At 39.1% G+C, this 27,040-nt stretch overlaps 2 protein-coding genes across 2 annotated transcripts in view; one reads left to right on the forward strand and one right to left on the reverse strand.

Annotated features, from left to right (window-relative positions):
• Positions 1–6,445: 6,445 nt before the first annotated feature.
• On the forward strand, positions 6,446–9,181 carry LOC118751311 (zinc finger protein 420-like). The gene has a single exon (XM_036486089.1). The coding sequence runs from the start codon at positions 6,548–6,550 to the stop codon at positions 8,990–8,992; it is 2,445 nt and encodes an 814-aa protein (XP_036341982.1). The 5' UTR covers positions 6,446–6,547; the 3' UTR covers positions 8,993–9,181.
• Positions 9,182–16,185: 7,004 nt separating this feature from the next.
• The window catches only part of LOC118751312 (putative glycerol kinase 5), a 35,260-nt gene continuing 24,405 nt past the window's right edge, over positions 16,186–27,040 (reverse strand). The window contains exons 5-8 of the mRNA XM_036486090.1: positions 22,366–22,492; positions 21,840–22,292; positions 21,499–21,662; positions 16,186–16,528 (exon numbers count right to left, since the gene is read on the reverse strand). Of these exons, the coding sequence (XP_036341983.1) occupies positions 16,252–16,528; positions 21,499–21,662; positions 21,840–22,292; positions 22,366–22,492 (1,021 nt within the window). The 3' untranslated portion in view covers positions 16,186–16,251. The remainder of the gene's footprint in view (positions 16,529–21,498; positions 21,663–21,839; positions 22,293–22,365; positions 22,493–27,040) is intronic.

The raw sequence follows: 27,040 nt of genomic DNA on the forward strand, positions 1-27,040 counted from the left end.
CGTCTACATTTTGAGACACTATTTGGAACGAACTGTGAACACCCCAACAGCAATCGTGAGTTGCAATTAATTTGTGAATTGTGCGGCTTGGCGTTCAGTCATTTTAATATACCTATGTACATTTATTTCAGCGGTGGAAAATATGTTTAAAGTATATATAAAAGCTTTGTGTGCCATCGTTCCAAATAGAAGTAAGTAAAAATTGCGATAAAAGTTGTTTTGAAACCGTGTATATTTAATGCATCTTTAATTGTGCAGTTGCAATTAAAAATTTGTGAATTCTGCGGCTCGGCGTTCGGCCATTATTATTAAAATTGCATTTTGCATTCAGCGTGGAAAATCAGCTTTGTGTGCCTTTGTTCCAAACTTACAAGTAAGTAAAAATAGCGATAAAAATTGTTATAAAACTATGTATATTTATATTGTGTCTTTTATTGTGCAGGTCCAGTCCAGTTTTTGTGTGCAGCATTTTCGTTCGGTGGTGGAAAATCGTTTTGCGAAGCTTAATATTTGCAAGTAAGTACTATATTTTACAAATAAAAATGAAGAGGAGTACTTTTTATAATAAGCTTACTGCATCTTGTGAATATCCTAAATACATAGGCCCGTAGTCATAGTCAAAATAAAGTCGACTTTAAAGTTAGTTGTAGCTTTTTGACATAATTTTCAATGGGATATCTGTCAAAAAAGCTGCAACTAACTTTAAAGTCGACTTTATTTTGACTAAGACTACGGGCCATAGATTTTAATGAACTAAGTTCAAATAAATCGGCAAAGAGAAATTTAAATTATAAGTGACCTAAATTCGACTAGTTTTGTGTATATTCCTTTTGTTTATCCAAGATTTTAATTTTTTTTATAAAAGTCCACCAAATATTATACATAATTAACTGCATATAAATGGACCTTTCTCTGACGTCATGATTTTTTTTAAAAAGACTTTATCGAGCCCTAACCGCCAAAATATCGTAAGCGACATTTTTTAAAAATTTTCTTCTTGATGCATATGTCACAGTCGGTAAACGAGGAGAGTGTTAAACGAACAGCGAACGAGGACACACGTACGAGAGCAAGGCGTACACTGAAATAAGATCTTTTACTTTACATCATTTAAACATTCATTATTATATTTTATTGTTTCCATTCGACTAAACATATTTGTTAATTTCAATAAACTGGCATTTATTCGTTGTGAATCAACCACTTGGTGTTCTGGCCTTTACACCTCAGAAGTGAGATTGTTTCTCACTGCCTACAAAAGTCTGCATAAGAAGGTGCAGAAGAGACGGGAAGGAAAAACGGCCGTTGAATGTGAAACAAGGGGAAAAGAGAATTCCAAGAAACGTTGCCTCAACAAAGTAGAAGGTGAATCGCTCAAGTTGCAGAGAAGAACGAAGGAAAGGGTAAGTGCCGATAAACGTATAATATCGACACGGAGTTGCCACTAGTTCAAAGAAGAACAAAGCAAACAAAGTTGCGGCATACGCAAGTCGATACGGCAATCGTTACTGAAGTTGTAGCAGGGAGGCAGTGCAAAGTTGTCAACACAAATAGATTGGTTGAAGAAAAGGAAAGAAGTAGAGAAGGGGCAGGAAGCAGAGCGAAGAAAAGAAGATTCGCGAAGCATTTTGAATCGAACGGACGTTTTCGAGGGAGAAAAAAAAAAGAAGGTTGAACAGAGGTAAGAGGACAGGTCCTCATGGTTACGGAGTTTCAAGAGAAGATGAATAAAGTAAAGTTAAACTCACTTAAAGTGGAGCAATTAAATAAATTGTTGCAAAGCCAAAATATTCGCGCTGTCGGCAATAAGGCGCACAAACTGGCAAAGCTGGCTGAAATTTACGATGGAGACGAAGTCGACGTGGAAGAATTGGAAGTCGATGGTGAGGCAGCAAGTGCCCAACAACAGATAGAAGAACTACGTGGGGCTATTCTAGATTTAACGAGGACTGTGGGTGAACTAGTGACGTCCCGCAGAAATGTAGGTGCAGAGACAACAAGCGAAGTGCAACAACCGACCACATGTCTACCAACTCCAGCGAATGGAGACGGAGTGCCAACAATAACAGCAGGAACAACCCAAACGTTGCAGATTCGACCTAATAGCCGACGCGAAATTTATGCTCTCATGCCGGAGTACGATCCGTTGAAGAATAACTTAAGCAGTGAAGTGTTCATCGAAAAGGTAACACAGTTACGCCGGGCATACGAGTTGACAGAGCAAGAGACTCTAGTAGCAGCGCAATCTAAGCTAAAAGGTGTCGCCAAGGAATGGCTAGATTCGCAAGAGGTTTTCCAATCGTGGTTGGATTTTGTTCAAGCGTTTGAGCATGATTTCCCAGCATCAATGACGTCAGCAGAGGTGCACCGCAATATGTCACAACGGAAACGACAATCGCGTGAAACATTTGAAGAATACTATTATGTGATGTTGAGTATGGGTCGACGAGGTAAGATGGACGAGGAGTCAATTAATGCATACATCATATCAGGCTTGAACGATGCAATGTTATCACGCACACTACTAGCCCTTAAGTTACCAACATGCAATGACTTACTCCGCTCACAGAAGGGTATGATCGTCGGTCCGACGGAGCCGAGGGTAAGCTCAAGTGACGAAAAGAATACCAGCGACACAGGTTCAAGAGCGACGATGGATAGGAAGCCAATGAAGTGCTTCAACTGTAACCAATATGGGCATATCGCGGCAAAATGCCCACAACCGCAACGGAAGCCCAAATGCAGCAAGTGCAATAAGATGGGGCATGAAGCTCAAGCATGCCGAAGTGAAAGACCAACGGTCGCAAACATAGTGGAGGACTCCAAGCAAACAACCAATGCAGCCAGTAAAGATGTTGTATGGAACGGCAAGACGTTTAGAGGGTTTATCGACACTGGTAGTGATGTTTCGCTTATCGCAGCATCAAAAGTTCCTGAAGAGGCGACACGGACATCTTCTATCAAGCAACTCGAAGGCTTTGGCGGGGCAGTCATAGCCAGCACAGCGGTCGTCGATGCAGAGTTAGTCGTCGATGGAGCTACGATATTGACCCCGTGTTATATCGTCCCAGATGAGGTTATGCATTATGATATAGTTATTGGTAGAGATGTACTATGCAAAGGAAATTGTAGATTAACCATCGAGTCAGGCGTAATGCAAGTGCATCAGCGAAGTGAATTACCTTTCATAATCAACGAAGATCTGGACGAAGCAGACAGTCAAGGAACGAGAACCATGCTACAGCAATACGGTAGTTGCTTCTCGGAGAGTTTGACTGAAATAGGACGATGTAAGACAACGCAGATGGAGATCCTCGTGACCACAGACCAACCGGTAATGGGAAGGCAATACCAGGTTCCGCTTTATCAACGTCCAGTACTAGCAAAGATTATCAGCGATCTACTGGATAATGGCATTATTAGACCAAGTTCATCACCACACGCGGCACCCGTTATTATCGTGAAGAAGTCCAACGGAGAAGATAGGATGTGTGTGGATTACCGTGCTCTTAACGCGGTAACGATGAAGAAACACTTCCCTATGCCTATTGTTGAAGAACAATTAGCAAAACTGGTAGGAAACATGGTCTTCACTACGCTGGACATGACAGCAGGATACTACCAGATTCCGGTGAAGGAAGAAAGCAAGCCATACACAGCGTTCTTGACACCAGAGGGCTTATTTGAGCATAATGTGATGCCATTTGGCCTACGCAACGCTCCAATGGTGTTCCAAGAAATGATTACAAAGATGATAAGAGGTTTAAAGCATCGCGATAAGATTGTGAGCTATGTAGACGAAGTCATAATCGCAACGAAGACGGTGGAACAAAACATTCAGGTGGTGTCCGAGTTTTTGCAAGCGGTTAAAGAATCCGGTCTTACATTACGGCCGTCGAAATGCAACTTTCTGGCAACTAGGATCCAGTTCTTGGGACATATCGTGAGTGCAGATGGTGTGCAGCCCGGGGAAGGGAAAACAAAAAGCATCAGAGACTTTCCACGACCACGATCAACGACCGAAGTAAGGCAGTTCCTGGGGTTAACCGGATACTTCCGGAAATTCGTCGAAGGCTACGGTCTCATAGCCAAGCCACTGGCCACATTGTTGAAGAAAAACGCAAAGTTCGAGTGGTCGGAAGATCAAGAACAATCGTTCGCAAGATTAAAGGAAGTTTTAACTACGCAACCAGTTCTGGTCATGTTCGATCCAGCGAAGCAGCACGAGGTACACACCGATGCAAGTTCGGTGGGAATATCAGGAGTCTTGCTACAGCTCGAGAAGGAAGGTTGGAAGCCGGCGCAGTACTACAGTCGGCAGTGCAGCTCAGCCGAATCACGATATGCAAGCCATGAATTGGAGGTACTGGCAATTGTGGAGTCACTGGAAAGGTTCAGGGTCTACCTTCTGGGCACGACGTTTGTGGTACGAACCGATTGTAACGCCGTAGTTACAACGAAGAAGGTCACGCCACTGCGACCACGAATAGCAAGATGGTGGCTACGCTTGCAGGAGTTTGATTTCTCATGCGAACACCGACCGGGTGTCAACATGCAGCACGTTGATGCCATGAGCAGACTACCAGTCGAATCACCAGTACAGCCGGATACAGTTGCAGACAAGGTTCTAGCTGTCAGTAAGGTCATGGAGCCCGAGGACTGGGTGACAACCATACAACGTAAAGACGAGAAAATCAGACGACTGTGTGCGATCCTTAATGGGGAAGAAGCTGTAGATAACGATGTGATGAAGCAGGTTAAAGCGGACTACGAGCTAAGGAATAAGCGACTCTTCCGGACGATTGATGGACAATACAAACTTGTTGTACCCCAAGGAGTCAGATGGCGAGTGACAAAAGCAAGTCACGACGATGCAGGACACTTCGCGTTGGAGAAAACTCTAGAACGCTTGAGAACACATTTTTGGTTCCCAAGAATGCGCCGTTACGTGAAATCATACATCGGAGCCTGTGAGGAGTGCTGTCTAAATAAGGTGAAGGGAGGTAAAAAGGAGAGTCAATTACATGTGGCAAGCGTCTTGCCGATTCCATTCAGGCATATCTACATCGACCATGTGGGTCCGTTTCCCAGAAGTAAAACTGGAAATGTTTACATCCTGGTTATGGTTTGCGGGTTTAGTAAGTATGTGATGCTGAAAGCAGCCAGGAACACCAAGAGTCAGCCCGTCATCAAAGCGATGGAAGAGATGATGTCGATCTTCGGACAACCCTTGCGCGTCACGTCAGACCGTGGCACGGCTTTCACCTCAAAGCAATTCGAGGCATTTATGGAACGACGAGGTATTCAGCACGTGAAGACAGCGGTACGAACTCCGAGAGCTAACGGGCAAGCGGAACGCGTTGTTAAGACTGTAACGAATGCCTTAAGATGCATGGTTGAAGATAATAAACGATGGGACGAATGCCTAACAACAATCCAATGGAGCCTAAACTCACAAAAGAACGAGGTAACTAAATACACGCCTAATGAGCTGATATTCTTCTTCAATCCCAGAGATGTAACGTATAACCGAATGGTCCAAGCCATCCAGGATGAACCTGTCCACGTATTCGATATGGAGGAGAAGCAAACCGATGCAGCATCTAACATCCAAACCGAACGGAATAAGTGGAAAGAACGCTACGATAAACGGCATCAGACGCCGCGTAAGTACGAGGTTGGAGATTTGGTTGTGGTGGATTACGTTCCAAGCGCCACGGGTGAATCTCACAAGCTGGATCCTGTGTACAAGGGTCCATACCAGGTGACCAAAGTACTGAACTACGACAGGTATATCATCGAGGACTTGCCCGATACCACGGTGACACAGCGTCGCTATTGTAATGTCTTGTCAGTGGATCACCTGAAGCCATGGTGTGCCACTAGCCCTGAGCTGGACATCAAAGATGATGAAAGTGACTCGTCCTGGAACGACGAGATGTCAGGAGAGGCCGAGCTGTCACAGTCGGTAAACGAGGAGAGTGTTAAACGAACAGCGAACGAGGACACACGTACGAGAGCAAGGCGTACACTGAAATAAGATCTTTTACTTTACATCATTTAAACATTCATTATTATATTTTATTGTTTCCATTCGACTAAACATATTTGTTAATTTCAATAAACTGGCATTTATTCGTTGTGAATCAACCACTTGGTGTTCTGGCCTTTACACATATATATGCCTAGATCATCTAGATGTTATATTATTGGTTATGGTTTCAGATAATAATAATTTGACGCACAGCTATTATACTTTACAGAGAAATTACAGGAAATTTGTTTGGTGGAACGCTTTTCGAACTGAACCCTGTAAAACCTGCAAGTCGTACTGCTGCTGGAACGCAGCTAGTATGACAAAGGTTTAATGTATAGAAACGGTATCAGGTACCGAAAAGAAAGTATTGGGCACCGAAATTTTTTTCAAGTATTGAGTACCGAGTATCCGGTACCGAAAATTCCGCACATCACTATAGGTTATTCACCACGGCAGATAAACTATTGTTCAAAATAGTAAATAAATGAAAGTAAATTTTAACAGAATAAAATGAATAATGGTGCATCGTATAGTATTCACACTATTTGCCGAATTTGTTTGGAGCTGTTGCAGAATGAGAGTGTCTACGACATATTTGCTATACCAGGATTGGCCAAAACGTTGAGTTCGTGCACCAAACTCTCGGTGGAGCCCCATGACGGATTTCCTCGTAATATTTGTGGAGTTTGTCATACGCGTCTAATGGATATGCAACATTTTCAAAAGCTGTGTGTAGAGTCAGTGCAAAAGTTTCAAGAACTGGTGTCCAAAAATTTAATAACAGATCATGACAGCGTGCTGGCTGTGCTAGAGACGGCTGCTGTAGGCGCTCAAAATGAGGTTGTAGATGAAGATGAGCCAATAGATTTCGACCCACTTTTAAATAATAAGCTGGAAATGATTGAAAACGAAGATGATGTCTTTAAAATGCTGGAAAATGTGGACAAAGAAGTCGGGGATAGTTCAGTAGATGTGAAACGAACCGAGCCTGTTAAAAGTGATAAGACATCTGATCACAAATGTTTGCCTAATGATTTTGATGATCACGACAGCGATTGTTCTAATTTTGTGACTATGGACATTGGGGAAACATCAATCAGAAGTAGTGAAAGTGAAGACAAACAACCATTGGCGGCCCGTTTACGAAAGTCTCGCCGTTCAAAAAGGGCCCTACGAAAAGAAGATATAATCGACGACGGACTAGATGCAGATGAATATGACGAAGGAATCAAAAAGAAAAAGTTGGCACAGAAACGTCAACCGCGGGTAAACGGTGAAGACGCTTCTGTGAATACAATAGAATGTCATATTTGCCAAAAGAAGTTTAGAAAGCCTGAACGTTATGAGGAGCATATGCGGCACCACAACGATAAGTTGCCGCACCAATGCTCGGTTGGTTCTTGCCTCAAAGGATTTACAACTGCTAACGGACTTCGGTTGCATATGGAGCATTGTCATGCTGAAACATGTGAAAGCTATCCATGTCCTGAAGAAGGCTGTGGTCGCACATTCCCTCGAACTCGCTTACTTAACTGGCATTTACGCAAAGTACATAAAATTGCTAAAGAGCTCCGAGAACCGAAATGTTATACCTGTAGCCAATGCGATAAAGTGTTCCGTTGTCCCATGGCGCTTAAAAAACATATGTACAAGCACGATGGTAAGGAGTTACCTTTCCCTTGTAACATATGCGGGAAACGTTTTGTTATTAATAGCGCACTTAAAGATCATCTAATGAGGCATGCAGGAATTAAAAACTACGTTTGTCCTTATTGCGGGGTTGGTAAAACAACTCGGCAGGAGTGGAATACACATATAAATACGCACACTCAAGAGAAAAAATTCCATTGCCCACAATGCACTTATGCCTCACATAACAAACAAAATTTGCGCATGCATGTAAAGATTGTTCACGAAAAGATTAAGGACTATGCATGCCAATACTGTGGCAAAACATTTGGAAAATCTAACGCTTGCAAAATGCATGAAATGACACATACAGGCGAAAAACGATGTGAGTGCAAGGTCTGTGGTAAACGGTTTCTCTATGCCAAAGCTTTGACAAAGCACTTGAAGACACATGAAAAGCGGGTATTACGAGCTATTGAGGTGTACCGTAAGCGACAGATTGAAAATGGTTTCATGTCGGCCGATACACCGGATATACCAATACCTGAGTTGCCTTCCACAGAGACACATACACAAGAAGCACACCAAAAAGTGGCTGAAGAGATACTTAAAGTTTGTGCAGAGTCAACAGCCTCAATACCTAGAAATCCTCGACGCGTTGAACGTGTTGACATATCTGAACTTGCAGGCACTGCAGTCAACCCTATACCCTCAGTGGCCGTACCTTCTTGGTGCCCACAAATAAATTTTATGATGAAAGAGGGTCCTTATATCTGTCCTGATTGCGGTCAGGGATTTAATGGTCAAGGAAACCTTAAACGGCATCATCGTATCGTACATGAAGGAGTTAAAGACTTTGCTTGTCGCTTTTGTCACAAACGTTTCGCTAAAGCACAAACACTAAAACATCATGAGATGACACACACCGGTGAAAAGCCACATGAGTGCAGCAATTGTGGAAAGCGCTTTATTCAATACGTCGCATTAAAACGTCATATGAAGATACATATGAATAAACCACCACCCATCATACCACCAAGTGTTTACGAAGCACGGGAGGAGCTAGAATTGCAGGAGCGCGAAAAACTGGAAACAAAACGTAAAAAACAAGAAGCACGTGCCGCTATCGCTGAGTTAGCTCGAGAACAACTCGATGAAATGGAACATCAAGAGCCTGAGGTTAAGGAAGACTTGCAACAACTGACAATAATGGAAAATCAAGAATTCATAAAAATTGATCCAATGACAGAAATAGAGGCGAATACAGAGCTAAATGGCGAATTAGGAGAATTTCCACATATAAATACCAGCACCATGGGCACATGAACATAATACGAGATTTATTGATGTAGTATAAAAAACTACTCTACATTTTAAATAAGAAATGAAAGCGATCTATTCGCTTGTCTGGCAGACTTTAATTGGAATTAGTGTTTCTAGTTTTTGATAAAATTTATATGTATGAATCATGATAAAAACATATACTATACTATACTATATTTTTATCATGGTATGAATGAATGTATTTTATTTACCGTCAGAAAGTTAATTTTTTGTGCCAATTGGTTTAGTTAAAATGTTTTTGTATGTTTGTTTATGTATATAGATATCTTATATAGCCACTTAAAGTGCCGTATGTCTTACGCTTTAAACATATGATAATTTAAAATATAAAATGTACATATGTATACATATGGATTTATTGATTTACTAAAATACAGTTTTGTTAAGGGGTTTCCTGAGGTCATATTTACATGTGAAAAAAGAAACAGATCTTGTCCAAATCCATCTTACCGCTGATATGACCTAAATTATGTAAATTGAACGCTTTATTTTTTAAATTTTAAGTTTTTTCAAAACTGGCGGATTTATTTTATCTCGTCACTCGGGAGTTATCCTGTCAAAAATAATCACTGGATAAAAATTATAGCAAGTGGCCAAGCACATACCAGTAGTATTTTCGATTAGATCTCTAGTGATGAGTAGTATTCTGTTATTGATTATAGCAGCAGAGAATTTTAATGTAATGAGAAGGCGCAAATGTTAAGTAACATTTTTTCAAGTACTAATCACGGTTGCCATTTTGGCCGCAATGTAAAATTTTTGGTCAATTTTTTCTCAGAGACCCAGAATAATAATTATTTCATGGTGGAGTCTTAAAAGAGTAATCCAAATTTTCGTAAGAATTATAAGTCTTTTGATAATAATTATGTGTGAGAGAATTTTTTTAAGTCATCGATAACTATTATTTTAAGACTTATATAATATAAGTCTTTTCATAATAATTATCAGCGAGAGTCTTCAAAGACTTTTATTTTGAAACTAATACTATAAAAGTCTTGTCATAATAATTATCATTGAGATAAATATTTTAAAGTCTTTAAATTTTAAGACTTATACTTCATCTTTTATAATAATTATGTGTGCGAACAAATTTTGTATATAGTCCCGAATGGGTCCCAAACCAAGCCCCAACTGGTCCCGAAGTAATCCTGAAATGCTTCTGAATAAGTCCCGCCTTTTAAGACTTACAAAATTTTTTCGCGCTCATTATTATGAAAAAACTTTTATAATATAAGTCTTAAAGTAAAAGTATTTGAAGACGTACAAATATTTATCTCTCTGATAGTTATTATGAAAGGACTGTTATCATATAAGTCCTTGAATGAATGATAGTTATAGATGACGTGAAAAATATTTATCTTAATATAATTATTATAGATTGACTTTTATTCTTTTCTCTTACAATAGTTTTGTCTCTGTTTTTTATGGTGTGGTACACTGGTACATAATTTTCAGATTTGGTACATTTATGAAATCTGGCAAAACGATATTATTGTTACTGACATATACCTATTTATTAGCCATTTGAGCTGTCCTTGACATTTCAGCTGCGTTTCATAATATATACGCCGTTTTTTTTTTTCAAATTTTTTGCGCTGATTAAAAACTAGTGGAAATTGTGGTATCTCTTTATTCAATTTTATTTTATTTTTGTTGTTTATTAAAACATATATTGCTAGCTTAGAGTGAAAAGTTTGCTAAGCCCAATTTTAAAAATGTTACAGGAGAAGAAAGAAACGTATAGCTATTTTTTCAAGCATTTCGCAAAACTTTTAATACAAAATTTTGGCTTTTTAAAGCAAAGCAAAACTTCATATGAATCAGAGGGATTCGATCTTTATTAAAAGATTTCGTACTATTTTGGCTTTATCAGATTTTCGGTGCTTCTTTTAGACTTAGAAAAATTTCCTTTCATTGAATATAAACGAGAATGAATAATGACAGTACCTTTATCCTTTTCGACACAATGCATTTTTGCAGTTGAGTCGGATTGAGCTGGCATGTGAAGATGTGGTTGGGGTAATGAGGGGACTCTCCACATGCCGGGCACTCATTGGGGATATTGGGGTCGAGTCTGGACAGGTAGCTGTTGAGGCGGCTACAGCATCCAGACCGTAATTGAGCCAGGGTAGCGCGGGTCTCTTTTGGCAATTGAAGCTCCGTCTCTTCTACGGCTGGTGATTGGGCTCTGATTACGGCATTCATAGGTCGAAACTGTTGTTGTTGTTGTAACAGCATACAAATTCCCCTAAGAGATTTTGGGGAGTGTTGCTGGAGTGGCAGTCCTTGGCCAGATATATATCTATCTGGGTCGTTCCGGTTACGTAGACCCGACTGTCGTGGGAACGATAGGTCGAGACTCAAGGTAGGTGGTGACTGACTCTCTATGGATGTCGTTAATGGCTCGCGTTTATGTCGTCAGGTCCAGTGGTTGGTCTACGTATTGCTGGATTCTATCCTTGTACACGAATAGGTCCCCCTGACGTGCCTGGGCGGAGGCTCCTCCTGTAGCAGAGGTCTGTTAGGGTGTTCGCTTCTGCCGCACCGCACCAGAAATTGCTTACAAAGCATTTTGTTGTGTTCCCTTACGGTGAGCACTGGGGCCTCGTTGTATGGGTGGTGCGCAGGCGTCATCAGAAGACACCCAGTCGCTGCCGGAGTGCGGCGTTCTGACATGTCTGTAGCTTCGTCCACTGCGTCCAAGTAGTCCCCGTCGGCCAAACTGTCGCAGTATAGTTTAGAACCGACCGGCCAATTGCCTTGTATGTTGCCAGCAACGGTTCTTTGTATTTGCCCCAAGTGCTGCCGGCGAGCGACTTGAGGACCTTGTTGCGGCTCTGTACTTTATTGACAACTGCGGTTGTGTGCGTGGAGTAGGAGAGCAGGCTATCGAAGGTGACCCCTAAAATTTTCGGGTTGTTTACAGTCGGTATTGGTGTGCCACCGACGTGTATACCTAATTCTAGCTTAACACCCTTCGTCCAGGTGGTGAAGAGGTCGCCGTTGATTTCGTTGGGGAGAGTGTTAGGCTCTTTGCAGTGAAGAAGCGAGAAAGGCTGGAGAGATAGACGTTTACTTTTGTGCAGAGGTCATCAATTCCATTCCCGGACGCCAAAATCGAGCAATCGTCAGGGTATGAGATCAGGGAAACTCCCTAAGGTGGCTGGGGAAGCTTCAAGATGTAGAAGTTAAATAATAAGGGGGAGAGAACCCCACCTTGTGAAACCCCTTGTTTAATTCTTCTTGGTTTCGAGGTTTGATCTCTGAAGATTACTGACGACTGTCGACCACTCATATAATTCGCCGACCTTCGCTTCAGTCACTGTGGGAGTGAGGAGGCCTCAATGTCTTCTAGCAGCGTGGAATGACAGACGGTGTCAAACGCTTTTGACAAGTCCAGCGCTACTAGGACCGTTATCTCACAGGGGCAGTTTCGATTTGGGCCACGATGTTTGGAGGTTTTCGCCTTCCCGATAGCCTCCTTCAATTCAAAGCTGGTGAAATCAAATGGTGCACTGTTTTTTGGAAGCTTGTGCAGCCTCCTGGTCACTCGACGTTTGGCCTTGTCTACCGAAGGATGCAGTGTGAATTGCCTACTGAAGTAGTTTGCGCATTTCTACAGGTCCGACGAAGCGCGACCTTCGAATGAGATTTCCACTCTGTGATCACGCTTCGTTGGGTTAAACAAAGACCTCACGGTTGAGTAGAGCTTACTCACATCAGATGTGAAGTTACAGGCCTTCAAGTGCTCCTCCCACTTTTTCCAATTGTGCTGATTTACCAGTTGCCGAATCTCCAAATTAAGGTTAATTATTAGCAAAAACCAACAATACCAACAACCACATGATCAAGTGAATTGCAGCGGAATAGGTGCGCTTGACTGTGTTGGCATAACAAAAATGAAAATAGTGGAAAAAAGCAAACGATAATTTACAAGGCGTAGCACGGTGCATAGGCAACTGGCTTAGTCAGTGGGATCGTCGGTTCGAAGCCTACTGAAAGAAGTCTGATGAGGAAATGTGGTGATTTCCGAAATAGCTATCACTTCTACCATTTTTTCAAATTATTGTTGCTTTTCCACAATAAATTTTCATTAAAAAAACGGCATCGAGCTCAATAAAAATTTTTGTTTATATATATATATTAAAGAGCAGGGGTACCAAAACTGAGCCCTGTGGTAAGCCGATGTCTACGGCTAACTTACTAGACATCTTTGAATTAACTATTGTTTGTTGCCTACGATTACATAGAAAGCTTCTAAACCAGTCAAGCTCAGTGTTTTTTACGCCAATGTATTTTAGTTTATCCAACATTCGGACCCTATCAACTGTTTTAAGTGCTCTTTTAAGATCAATGAACAGTGTTACTATATTAAGGTGGCAGTTAAGATCTTCTTTCCATTGAGAAAGCACCAGATTCAGTCTCACAGGAATGTTTAGCTCTGAATCCAGATTGTTCTTTTATGAGCATTTTATTGGATTCTATATAGTACTGTAGCTGGTTTTTCACAACGGTTTCTAGTATTTTCTGCAAGCTAGGGAGAGTATGGATAGGCCTAAGCTCCCCAGCGTTAACCGTTTTTCTAACTTTCTTAACGGGCACTATTGATGAAATTTTCCATTCTTCCGGTACTGATCCTCTTTGGAGACTCTTATTTATTAGTAGGGCATAGAGATATCCCATAAAATCAGCAGAGTCCTTAATAACATCTTCAGATAGTAGGATGTTTCCTCCTATTTCCCGCTTAAATTTTTTGGCAATTTGAAGAATGTCTTCCGTTGAGACTTCTTTAGCGTATTTTAGCGTACTTGTGGAAGCTCGAAAAAGTCATAGTTTACACACTATATTGCCCTCCATGAAAAAATAATTTAAGTTTTCCGCAATTTGAAAGCTGTCTACGTAGTTGGTGTTATTTATTATCATTTCATGTGTGTTCATCCCGAAGGCCGGAAGGAGCTCTCATGTTGCCCCCAAGGACTTCAGGCCAATCAGTCTCTCATCGTTTCTGCTGAAGACGTTGGAGAGGTTGGTTGACATGTACATAAGGAGTAGGATTCCTCGAGATCGCCTAAATAGAGCTCAGCATGATTATTGTAAAGGAAGATCGGTATATACCGCTCTGCATACAATTGTGAGGTGATTAGAGGAAGCCTTCACTCACAATGACTTTGTTGCCGTAGGAGCCTTGCCCGATATCGAGGGGCTTTTAATAATGTCCTGCCGGACGCAATAGTTAAGTCGCTAGATAAGCTTGGGGTTGAGGTCAGTTCCATTAGGCTCATCGAAAACTTGCTGCGTGACAGAACTGTCATGGCCATCTGGAGCAGCGACTACTTGCCTCGCATGGTGAACAGGGGCACTCTGCAGGGAGGTGTTCTCTCACCCCTACTCTGGGTCGTCGTGGTGAACGAGCTACTAGAGCAGCTGGAGAAATAAGGCGGTCGGGTAATTGCATATGCAGACGAGGAAAGGGCAAGGAAGGAATATGGGAGCTATTGGCAAGAGATGGGGTATCTCGTATAAAGTTGTCTATTGGCTCTACGTGACCGTCCTCAAGGCGATTATGTTTTATGGGGCCCTAATCTGGAACTCAATCGAAAAGGCTACACTAGCTAGGCAGCTGGAGCGCGTTCAATGGTCTGCATTAATTAGTGGGACACTGCGGACCGCCCCACTTTAGCACTGAACGTAGTGCCTGTCCACGTTGCAGGCAGAATTGTCACGGCGCGAGCGGCTAGGAGCTTCGAATACGGCCTTTTGGCCGAGGGGGGACCGAGGGCGATCGAGGGCACTGCTCAGATTTACAAAGCTACAGCTCTCACTTCAGGTGGGGGTTTTAACGGGCCACTGTCCTGTCGGTATTCACGCAGTAAGGCTGAAGGTTCTACCGGACCCTTATATCGCAGTTGTCTGGAAGAGGACGAGGTGGAATCACCTCAACACTGCCTTCCTAGGTGTCCGGAGTTTGCGAGGAGCTCTGGGGCATTGAGATTAGCCGAATTCGTAAATACATAATCGGCTCGGAGCGTTTTATCGATAAAGTTTCGGCTGCTGTTCAAAATTGTGGTATCACAAAGGACAACACTTTTGTAGATAAAATATATTGTAGAACTCTAGCTTTAAATTGCAACTCTGCTTCCGATATATCTGCTTATAACGCGCGGTAAACTGTGCATGCTGCGGTAGAGTTCTGTACCGCGGGGTACCTCACCGGTAGTACCGCTTCTCTTTGAGTGCTCTTTAACATGGGAAAAATAAAAAAAATACGTGGTTTCACTTAATCACGTGATTAAGTGAAACCACAATTTTTTAAGCTGAATAACGGTAAATTGCAACTATCTCGAAATCGTATCCATAGAAAAAAATTAACTCGATTTTCGGAATCACCGAGCAATTCCACATAGGAATTGGAGTGCCATCCATAGAACATTTTGTTTCAAACCAGTCTTATTAAAGCTACGGAAGCAGTTCAGACCCAGTTATGCAAACTTAGCATTGCAAGAGAGTTGCCGCATAATAATCTGTTAAATGAGCTTTGCGTGTAAGCGGTTACCCAACGCATAGCACTTAACATGTAGAATTCCCTTGGGTTTTAATTTTTACGTAAAAATGGTAAAGCAGTGCAAGTATGCATAACTGGGCTATTAATCCCCGGCTTTTCCGGGATGCAAAAACAGAATCGGGACTCGATACCTTATCATCCAAGCAATCTATAGCAAGATAGTCATGGGGTTGATTTTAATTGTTTTTGTTATCTTTTGCCTTCAGCGCCTTCTCCCGCAATACTTACCGAGTAATACTTTGTACGCGCCTTTAACCATTTGAGTATGGTGGGCTCATGGCGGTAGTTACGCTCCAAATTGGTAAGCTTATGAGATAATGGAGGCGCACGTAAGATGTCACTTTCCCTCTAGTATGTGAAGCTGTGTATGTTGACCCGAGAAATAACAAGTTCTTTACTAAATGCCCTTGAAAAGTTCGAGGGTCTACTCTGTATTGCGGTTCGAAACTACATGCGATTCGAAAGACGACACAGATTAATACAAATTCATATTACCAAGTATTCGAATCCGAATGATTTTCTTTTCGAATCGTAATACAGAGTAGACTCCTAGGAATTTCTTACAAAGATGGGTCTCGGTTCAGACCACGTTGGAGGTATAAAAAGACTCCTCTTATATTTCCGAAAGAAATAAAGAAACTCCCAATTTCACAGGGTAGTTCGACTTTATTGTTTGCTTTTAATACCAATTACGAAACCGTTGCGTTGCCTTCATCCAATTCATAATATGTTCTTTTATGCTTGAATAATACTCTACCCGTGGCTCAAAAACACGATCTATTTTACGAAGTTTTCGCAGATCGTGAAAACTATTCCAGAGGCCAATATTATATCCAACCATGTACGATGCTCCCAATACACTTGATTCGATAGTGGAGGCGCGTTCAACACATATTCCTGTAGCATCTGCTAATAGTTGGCAAACAAAGTTGTTACGTGATACTCCGCCATCAACTCTGAAAGATCAAATATATTCAAATTAGAGTTGGTGTTTTAGTTCACTGTAAAGATTACTTCTCTTCTAGTTCGTTTAGCTCAATGAACTCGCTCTTCTAAGTCTTAGTTCGTTCATCTTATTAAACTATAGTTCCCCTAATTGAACTAATTCGGCAGTAAATAGGAGCTGAGTTATTATATTACGTTCTCATTGAGCCATTAACTCGAGTTTAACATTTTGAGTTTATGAACTAATGTCAAAAGTTCACATTCGGGTGTTTAATAAACTCAGAATTTAATTTGACATTTTTTTGTTTACTTTTTCTTATTCTCATTTAGGGCCGGTTACTCAATGTCTGGTTAACAATAATCTCCGTTTAAACATCATTATCGACGTGTTCGGCTCCATGCATATAACATGGAGTCGGCAACGTCGATAACGATGTTTTACCGGAGATTAGTGTTAACCAGACATTGAGTAACTGGCCCTTATAGCGTTTTCTTTTCTCGAAAAAATGCTGCACTTATTCTGCCCTGTGTTAGCGCTGTCACATTTTCATGTTCTTTTCTCAGCCCTTTCACAAGGCGTCGTGTTCTTTTCTCAGCAGGTTGCGCTCTGATCAGGCGAAAGTGCTGCCTTTTCTGCCCTCAAATAAACGTGAGGGTGAGAGTTGCATGGTTGATTTTAAATTTAATCTTGTAAAAATGCAATTACTTACCCTATCAGAAAAAGGTGTTCTGCTTTAAAATTGTTAAAGACTTACAGGCCAAGTGAATAATTCAGCTTTATTATGTTCTATAAATAAATTGTGATGGAGTAGTATATTTTCTGTTTCATTCTCATATAAAGAACGCATAATTTTCTCAGGTTTCAGGGCAACGCAAAACAAGAGTTCCCATATAATAGGGCAGAACTTTTTTTGAGAAAAGAAAACGATATAACACACAAAACCAAAAACACCAATATACTAACCAAAAACACACCTACAGCCTGCCAAACATACACCTACAGCCACAACACAAAAAACAAACGCAAAGGTAATGAACAAAGTTACACGGATTTTCATTAATTTTTTATGAGTAAACAGTAATTACTCGATTAATCACACATCCCTACTGCATGGTTGAGCAGTTAAAAAAATATATTTGAGTGTTTTGCTCCATCTAGCACTATACTTATAACGGGTGATTTTTTAAGAGCTTGATAACTTTTTTTTTAAAAAAAAACGCATAAAATTTGCAAAATCTCATCGGTTCTTTATTTGAAACGTTAGATTGGTCCATGACATTTACTTTTTGAAGATAATTTCATTTAAATGTTGACCGCGGCTGCGTCTTAGGTGGTCCATTCGGAAAGTCCAATTTTGGGCAACTTTTTCGAGCATTTCGGCCGGAATAGCCCGAATTTCTTCGGAAATGTTGTCTTCCAAAGCTGGAATAGTTGCTGGCTTATTTCTGTAGACTTTAGACTTGACGTAGCCCCACAAAAAATAGTCTAAAGGCGTCAAATCGCATGATCTTGGTGGCCAACTTACCGGTCCATTTCTTGAGATGAATTGTTCTCCGAAGTTTTCCCTCAAAATGGCCATAGAATCGCGAGCTGTGTGGCATGTAGCGCCATCTTGTTGAAACCACATGTCAACCAAGTTCAGTTCTTCCATTTTTGGCAACAAAAAGTTTGTTAGCATCGAACGATAGCGATCGCCATTCACCGTAACGTTGCGTCCAACAGCATCTTTGAAAAAATACGGTCCAATGATTCCACCAGCGTACAAACCACACCAAACAGTGCATTTTTCGGGATGCATGGGCAGTTCTTGAACGGCTTCTGGTTGCTCTTCACTCCAAATGCGGCAATTTTGCTTATTTACGAAGCCATTCAACCAGAAATGAGCCTCATCGCTGAACAAAATTTGTCGATAAAAAAGCGGATTTTCTGCCAACTTTTCTAGGGCCCATTCACTGAAAATTCGACGTTGTGGCAGATCGTTCGGCTTCAGTTCTTGCACGAGCTGTATTTTATACGGTTTTACACCAAGATCTTTGCGTAAAATCTTCCATGTGGTCGAATAACACAAACCCAATTGCTGCGAACGGCGACGAATCGACATTTCACGGTCTTCAGCAACACTCTCAGAAACAGACGCAATATTCTCTTCTGTACGCACTGTACGCATTCGTGTGGTTGGTTTAATGTCCAATAAAGTAAACTGAGTGCGAAACTTGGTCACAATCGCATTAATTGTTTGCTCACTTGGTCGATTATGTAGACCATAAATCGGACGTAAAGCGCGAAACACATTTCGAACCGAACACTGATTTTGGTAATAAAATTCAATGATTTGCAAGCGTTGCTCGTTAGTAAGTCTATTCATGATGAAATTTCAAAGCATACTGAGCATCTTTCTCTTTGACACCATGTCTGAAATCCCACGTGATCTGTCAAATACTAATGCATGAAAATCCTAACCTCAAAAAAATCACCCGTTATTTGGCGCTGTAACCGCCTTACCCAGGGGGAAAATGGGGAATGCATTACTTCATTCTAACATCACGAGGAGACTACTACTGTTGTAAGAAAAGACGCATCGCAATCAGTGTTTTGCTGCGAATCATTTTTATTGGTAGCCAAATTCCTTTAAAAAAAGAGCTAAAAAAGTCGTTGTAGCTAAAAATGGTACACTCTAAAAAGTGCATGTAAAACTACTACTGAAAAGTGTTTATTTTTCAACCAGAATCTGTTCAAGTATACGCACAAGATGTTCAAGATTTGATTTTGAACATGAGTTGTTTAAAATATACACAAGAAATGTTTAAAATTACAAACATTTTGAAAGTAAAAATCTATTTTTTACAAATAATAAATACTAAGTGCCAGGGGCGCACGCAGGAATATATTTTTGGGGGGAATGGGTTTATACTTTTAAATATATATCATCAGCAAATACTGAAAATTTGGTATTTAAAATACATTTATGAAAGTTTTATTTACAGTATGAAATAAATAAATAAACTTTTCAAAGTATCATCAATTGCATTTTATTTACATAAAATTTACAAAGAACTCAGACATTTTTAACCGGCTTCAAAAAAGGGGAGGTTATCAATTCCTCGGTGTATTTTTACTTCTTTTATTTATTGCACCGCATAACTTTGTACCGCGTGAACCGATTCCAATAATTATTTTTTTTACCGGAAAGATGGTACCTTAAGGGTCGTCTCGTAATTTGGTTTAGATCCGATCATTAAATCATGAAAAAATTAACGGTGCACTCAACCTTCAAAAGTAATACAAAATTTTAGAAAAGAATTTTAATATAAATAAATTAAATAATTTCACGAAATTTTTACACTTTTTTATTAATTTTCGTCGATTTCTGGTTTCTTATTTCTTAATAATTCGAATAACTAAAATTTAACTGAACTTGTATTTTTATCATGTAGCTCATTTTGGTGGAACGAATTCGAAGTTAGCAAATTAAATCTTCGAATGCTTATTAAGTACATATGAGTGGTAAACTTTTTTAGGCTGTAAAGTGTAAAAAGCAACAGTAAGTGAGTATCCATTGCTTATTTTTAGGACAATGTTTTCATTCGCAGTTAAACTTTAAAGAGCTCTCAAGAAAAAAGGAAAAATTCTTACAAATTGACGCACAAGAAATGAAAAAGAAAATTTTTTCTTTCAAAATTTCTTAAATCATAATAAACTTAACCCCAAAACCCACCCCTTGTGTGCTCTACGTGACAAATTTGATATGTAAAAGTAAACAGAGAGTGTTTAATTTTGCACACACTAGGAGAGGAAACTGGTTACCTCTCGTTATATGCGTAAATTTAAACGAAAATTTTTTAGAGGAAATTTTAAACATTTTATGTGTAAACTGTGAAAATGTGAACAATAAATGTTTAAAACTCAAAAAACAAATTTGAAATTTGTTCTACGCCACACATATGATAAGTAAAAGTAAGCAAGCAATGTTTAAATTTGCATTCATTAAGAGAGGAAACTGGTTACCTATCTTAATATGCGCAAGTTTAAACAAAAATTTTTTAGAGTGTAGCTAAAGTTTTTTACTTACATATATATAAGTATACACGAAAACATTTTCAATAAGCAATGGTATAGAAAAACAACGAAATCTGGAAAAAAGCAAATATTTTATCCAACCAAGAACCTTTTTGTATAAAAGGGGAAATATACGACACCAGCTTGTTGGCTCCATCAAGTGATTGTACCATCAGGCAGCATGCTGGTGCAATATCTATTTCTTTACAAATGAGGTCGAGGAAAGATCGAAATGATTAGAGTCGAAATTTCATAATTTTTCTACCATTTTGTTAAACATTGTTTTTTTTTTTTATTTCACAACTACTATATCGTGATCCTAATCTTCCACAAACACGGCTTTGACTCATATAGTGCAAGAAATTCCCGCCAAAATACTTTTTACTTAGAAAATTGAGCTAATTTCACCACTCACGTCGCCAGCAGCTGGTACAATCATCGACTGCTGAGTGAAAGATCGACCTATCTCGGCAGCCAGTTCGAAAACGCCCTATCTCAAAAAACTTTTCAAGAACGCCCTATTTCAGATTTAATTGAAAAACACCCTATGTCAAAACTCGGTTCAAAAACGCCCTATCTCACTTCAAAATGTATTGAAAATATGCTGATATAGGGCGTTTTTGAATCGGCAGCTGCCGAGATAGGTCGATCTTCCACTCAGCCATACATATACAACTTTTTCATGCCAAGTATAAGTAAATTCTCCCAAAGGGCTAAAAATGGGCTAGGGGCAATTTTAAATTTATGTGGTCAAAAAAAGTATCTAGCAAGCCAAGCACTAAAACGGCAACACTGATCGCATGTTTTTGAATGTGTGCCTGAAAAATTAAGCCAGGGCCCATCTCTACTTTTCATATTACTAAACATTCCATTTTCACATAAGGTAGTTAATCCGAGTATGTATGTATACTTATTTTTGCTTACCTTAACGCTTTCAATGTGTATTTGCTTTCTTTTTCCACTGTTTCGCATAATTGAACTACTCGGAAGACTATACTCTCCAGTATAGCTCGCACTAAATGTGCACGCGTCGTGGACGGAGTAATCCCAATAAAGCCCGAGGCAGCTTTTTGATCATTGATAGGGGCCTGGAATATTATTTTATACAAATTTTATAATACAAAGTAGAAATATGCATAAATTCACACAATGAGCATATGTATTTGATAGATATTCCATTAAAAATGATGTAAAAAAGCTGTTATTAACTTTAGTGTGGACTATATTTTGACTATGAATATTTCCCAATATTTTTAAATACTCACTCCCAAGCCGCTGAAAGCTGGTATAAAATAAACGCCTTTAGTGTCTGGTACAGATTCCGCGATAGCAGCAGATTCCATGGGGTTGGTAAAAAGACCGCACAGCTTCGCCCATTCTATCACCGAACCCATGTCATTTGAAGCACCTTCAATACAATAAATGGTTCGAGCACATTCTTGTGCGTCTCTAAATTGCCAAGCAACCAACGGATACATCCCCATTAACGAGGCGTGGCAATCACTACCCGTAGTCAAGTTGAGGAAAGCGCCAGTTCCCAAAGTAATTTTCACATCACCACGCTCAAAGCAATGTGACCCCCAAAGAGCCGCAGTTTGATCACTTGCGGAGGCGTTTATAGATATAACGGAGTTAGTCCAATCGGGTCCTAAGGATCTAGGATGTATTTGACCGAAATCTTTATAGCCATTGTCCACAACTTTAGGAAGTAAAGAAGACTACAAGCATAAATATATACAAACTTTGAAATAAATTGCGTAAATTAGAAAAACTCATTATGAAAAAACCTACATCGATCCCAAACAGCATTTTCATAAGAGGTGACCAGCTAAGTGTAAATGGATCAAAAAGTCCAGTGGCAGTAGCAGAAGTTATATCGCTGATATGATCAACATTTGGTCGTGCGCCATTTCCAGATCTGTGTTGAAAGTGTTAATTTGTTTACAAAAAATTTAAGTTATATTTGCCCCTATATTCTAACAGAGTCACAAAACTTAGCTCATCACCGTTGTGATTTCAAGTGCGCCGAGAAATGTGTCACAAAAAATTCGATTTTGAGCGCTAGAAAAATACACAAAAATTTAAAAAATTGAATTGAAGCGGCATATTTTTTGAGCGGCAAGCTTTGAGGCGCGGTAGAAATCACAGCAGTGATGAACTGAAGTTTGTGACTTTGTTAGAATACGGCTGTAAGTCTCGAAAATGTCAAATATTTTTAATTTTTCTCACAAAAATTCTAAATTGTTAAAATCTCTTTGCATGTGAAACCTTTTTCCAAGGCGAATTAATAAAATAAATATATGTAAATTCGCCTTGCCTTTTTCCATCCAAAACAAGCGATTGAATAGCAACTTTGGGGACGCTCGCGCAACTCAAAAAATACACCTTGGATGGAACACTGCTTCGAGAAGCAAACAAATTATCTTGGAAAGAAAGTTGCAACAATTTTCATTTTTCCAATTACAATAAAAAAAAATACGCCTTGGATGGAACACTGCTTCGAGAAGCAAACAAATTAACTTGGAAAGAAAGTTGCAACAATTTTCATTTTACCAATTACAATTTTTTATTTTTTTATTTTTTTTTGTATTTCACGTGGCACGCTTTGATTTAGAAGATAAAAATCCGAATAGTTTTTGACACTTTGCTCTAATGCTACTACCTGTTTGATGTGCCCTGATGGGTACCAAATGAAAGAGCCAAATTTTTTGCGGTAAGGTACTTTACGGTATTTTAAACCAATACACACCTAAGGCCGGTTGTTCAATGTCGGATTAGCATTGGAGGTAGAAGCTCCGGTTAAGTACACCGACTGCTTTTTCGATCACATGTCACATGCATGATGTCGAAATCGTCGATACTGTAGTGGTAGTGATAACCACACATTGAACAACCGGCCCTTAGGGCCGGTTGCTTAAAGCCTGGTTGAAACTAATCATCGGTTAACATCGTTATCGACGTTTTCGACTCCATGAATATCAGAGTCCTGCACTGAATGAATAAAACACAACGTTGAGCTGCTTGCGAGAAACTAAAGGTCTGATTATGCATACTTCGCACAACCATTTGTACCAACGCAATAAAAATGTAACTTAAGAAAATGTGAATCAAAATCTAAACTCAACAGATCGCTAAGTTTTTAAAACTTCTGCTAATTTATGGGTAATGGAATACAAACTAAATGCATACAAAGTACATACGGAATTACAGTTTGAAATTTATGCGAAGTTATGCGAAGTATGCATGATCAGACCATACGTGTGAAGCAAGCGAAATAATAGTTGTGTTTGTTTACAAATGATCGAGTAACTTGCCAGCAACTCTCCAGTAACTTTATTTCTAAGAAATCGCTCTCATAGAAAAAATTTGCAAAAAAAGTACGCGAAAGCTATTCCAGTAATTGTTTCATGAACAGCTGATAAATTCGTTGTTTATTCGCAGAAAATTCCTAATAAAAAAATATACATATTTTATATTTAAATGGGTTTATTATGTGAAATTCAATAATAAAACCCCACAAACAGTTTCCTTATTAGTTTAAATTTCATCAGGCAACATGCGATCGGCTGTTATTCGTACTGGCAAATTCTTACAAGTAAAAATTTATCCAGTAAAATCCAGTAACAACTTGCGACCTCAATTGTCATTTTCGCTCTCTCAATTTCCCCTACTTTGCAAGTTTTTGCGTACGAAAACGCCAAAACATGAAAATTCGTAAACACTTTTACTGGATTTTATTGAAAATGAGTAAACAAACGCAACTATTCACGGAGAGTTAGCAAGTGAGAATGGCGCTCACTTATTGTCAGGGTGTCCAGATTGTTAAAAAAAAACGCAATTTTTTTTTTAATAAAATTCATGAATTGGATTTAACAAATCTTTATATTAAAAATGAGATCATTTTATAATATTGTTTTTAAGAACAAAAACGCATATAATACCTTTAGATGGTAATAATAAATAACACAAACCACTTATATAATAGTAATGTATAAACAGTTTTCTTTAAAAATACGCATACTTTTTAAAAATATTTGTTTCAACACATTTTGCAATAGGACTGCGCAATTAATAAATTTATTATAACTCATATTAATTGATTAATCGCTCAATCCACTTTTAAGAGCTCGGCGCTAAAAATTAAATAAAAACCTATAATAAGGCGAGATCAGCTATTTCCACAATTTCTTCAAAATCACCTATAGTGTCTGAATGATTTACATTTCTGTTGTTGCCATATATTGAGCTATTCAACCTCGATAACATACTGTTTGATATTGGAAACGTCATCCTATTTCGAATCTTAGTTTTTGTTGAATTCATTTCGGAAAAAAATGCGCTCAACAAAGCGTGTGAGTGCGGCAAGGATAATAACATGAATTAACATATATTTCCAAACATTTTATTGCTTGTTGCGGTTTTCACTCCGAAAGCAATTATCCAAAATTCTTCAGAGTCGAATGGAATCGTTCTGAGAAAAGTTATTCCATGGGAAAGTTAAAAGATTTAAATATTTAATTTCCGCTGCTCTTCTTTCCTTCAAAGTATTTCCTTCAAAGTGAATTAGCAGGTCCCTGAAACTCGCCCCCTTGTGATTCACGCACTTTTCTAGTGACAAAATCAAAGCTTTTTTAAGTATTTAATTGACTAGGTAATCGTTTCAAAATATCTTCGATTAGGGTGATTAAACATTTTTGACAGTCTTTTAATATGCTTCTTAAGTCAAGTTTATCACGTAGTTATTAGCCTCTTCTGTAAAAGTTATCGGTAGAAAACTAAGTTTTGTATATTTTTATAATTGGAAAAAATTTATTTGAGGGGGAAAAATTTTTACGCGCAAATATCCAAAAAAATCGCCAAATTGGCGCGAAATCGTCAAATCTGGACACTCTGCTTATTGTTATGAAAAAGAGAGCGCCGACTTGTGAGCTAGTGAGTATGTGTTGAGCAAGTAATCACAAGTGCTTGGCTTCTCATGACTGAATGAGTCTTCCGAGCTCTTCATTAGTCTCTCATGAGTTCTCATGACTGAATGAGTCTTCGCGCGAGTATCTGTATACACGAAACTTTAACGGAATCAATGTTGAAGACCTAGGTAATGAAGCTTCAGCCCTACCTTCGAATGACTGTTGGTTTTTTGCCGATATTATATTAAAAAGTTGAACATTTTTCCAATTTAGTCAATTATCTTTTTATAAATATATTTCACTTAGAAAAATTAAAGTTAATTGAAACAGGCAACCATGGTTCACTAAGAGGGTACTTGAGGCGATAAGAACTCGAAACAAAAGCTATAATTTCTGGAGGAAAAACGCGAATGAAGAAAATCGGGTGGCATATAAACGTATGCGGAACCGGGCAACTAAAATCACACGTGAGTCAAAAATATGTTACTTTCAAAACAAACTTAATACTAGTCGTCCTCCGAAAGTTCTGTGGAATAATTTAAAACAGCTTGGAGTCAAATCTAATTTGAAATCTGAGTGTGTGATCGATGTTGATTGAAGCCATGAATGATTACTTTGCAATTAAATTACCTGAGGAGCATGATATTTTTGTGCCCAACGTAAATATTTCGTATGATTTTAGCCGCAGATTTAACTTTTCTAATATTTCCGAATCGGAAATAATACCCTGCATTCTTTCAATTAAATCAAATGCTGTCGGAGAGGACAAAATAAGCTTAAGGTTTATAAGGCTCGTTCTTCCTTACATCATATCACCCTTAACGCATATTATAAATTTTTCGCTAACTTCACTTAGATTTCCTGATGCCTGGAAAGTGGCTAATATTATACCTGCTGCGAAAAAAGGTAATGCATTACAACCCTGTGACTTTCGGCCAATCAGCATTTTACCGCCTTTATCAAAGATTTTCGAAAAAGTATTACTGAATCAAATGATGAAGTACCTGATAGAAAATGTCCTTTTATCTGAAAATCAATCGGGATATCGCAGAGGACATAGCTGCCCAACCGCTATGCTCAAAGTCATGGAGGACGTTCGTCCTCCAGCTTTTGACGCTGTTTGCCATAGAATCCTCATTCGAAAGCTTGACACATATTTCGGATTCAGCAATGATGCAGTGAAACTAATTGAAAGCTATTTGACTAATAGACATCAAAGGGTTGTTTTCAGGGATAACCGCTCTAGCTTAACACCAGTAAAATCGGGTGTACCGCAAGGCTCCATTCTTGGTCCGGTATTATTCAATTTATATATTAATGACTTAGAAAAATGCTGCAAAAATGTATCAATTCATCCTTATGCTGACAATGCTCAGATATGCCTCTCTGCCCCTCTAGGCTTAACAGAAGACTAAGTCCTCCGATTAAATGAGGACTTACAGGCTATTTCTCTGTGGTCGAAAAATAACAGGCTTAACCTCAATTAGTCCAAAACGCAGGCAATTACTCTATTCTATTTTCCCTACAATCTTGATAATGTTTCTCCAATCATGCTGAAT

This window comes from Rhagoletis pomonella, unplaced genomic scaffold (assembly GCF_013731165.1).
Source record: "Rhagoletis pomonella isolate Grant_MI unplaced genomic scaffold, Rhpom_1.0 Rhpom_scaffold_00648, whole genome shotgun sequence".
NCBI lineage: Eukaryota > Metazoa > Arthropoda > Insecta > Diptera > Tephritidae > Rhagoletis > Rhagoletis pomonella.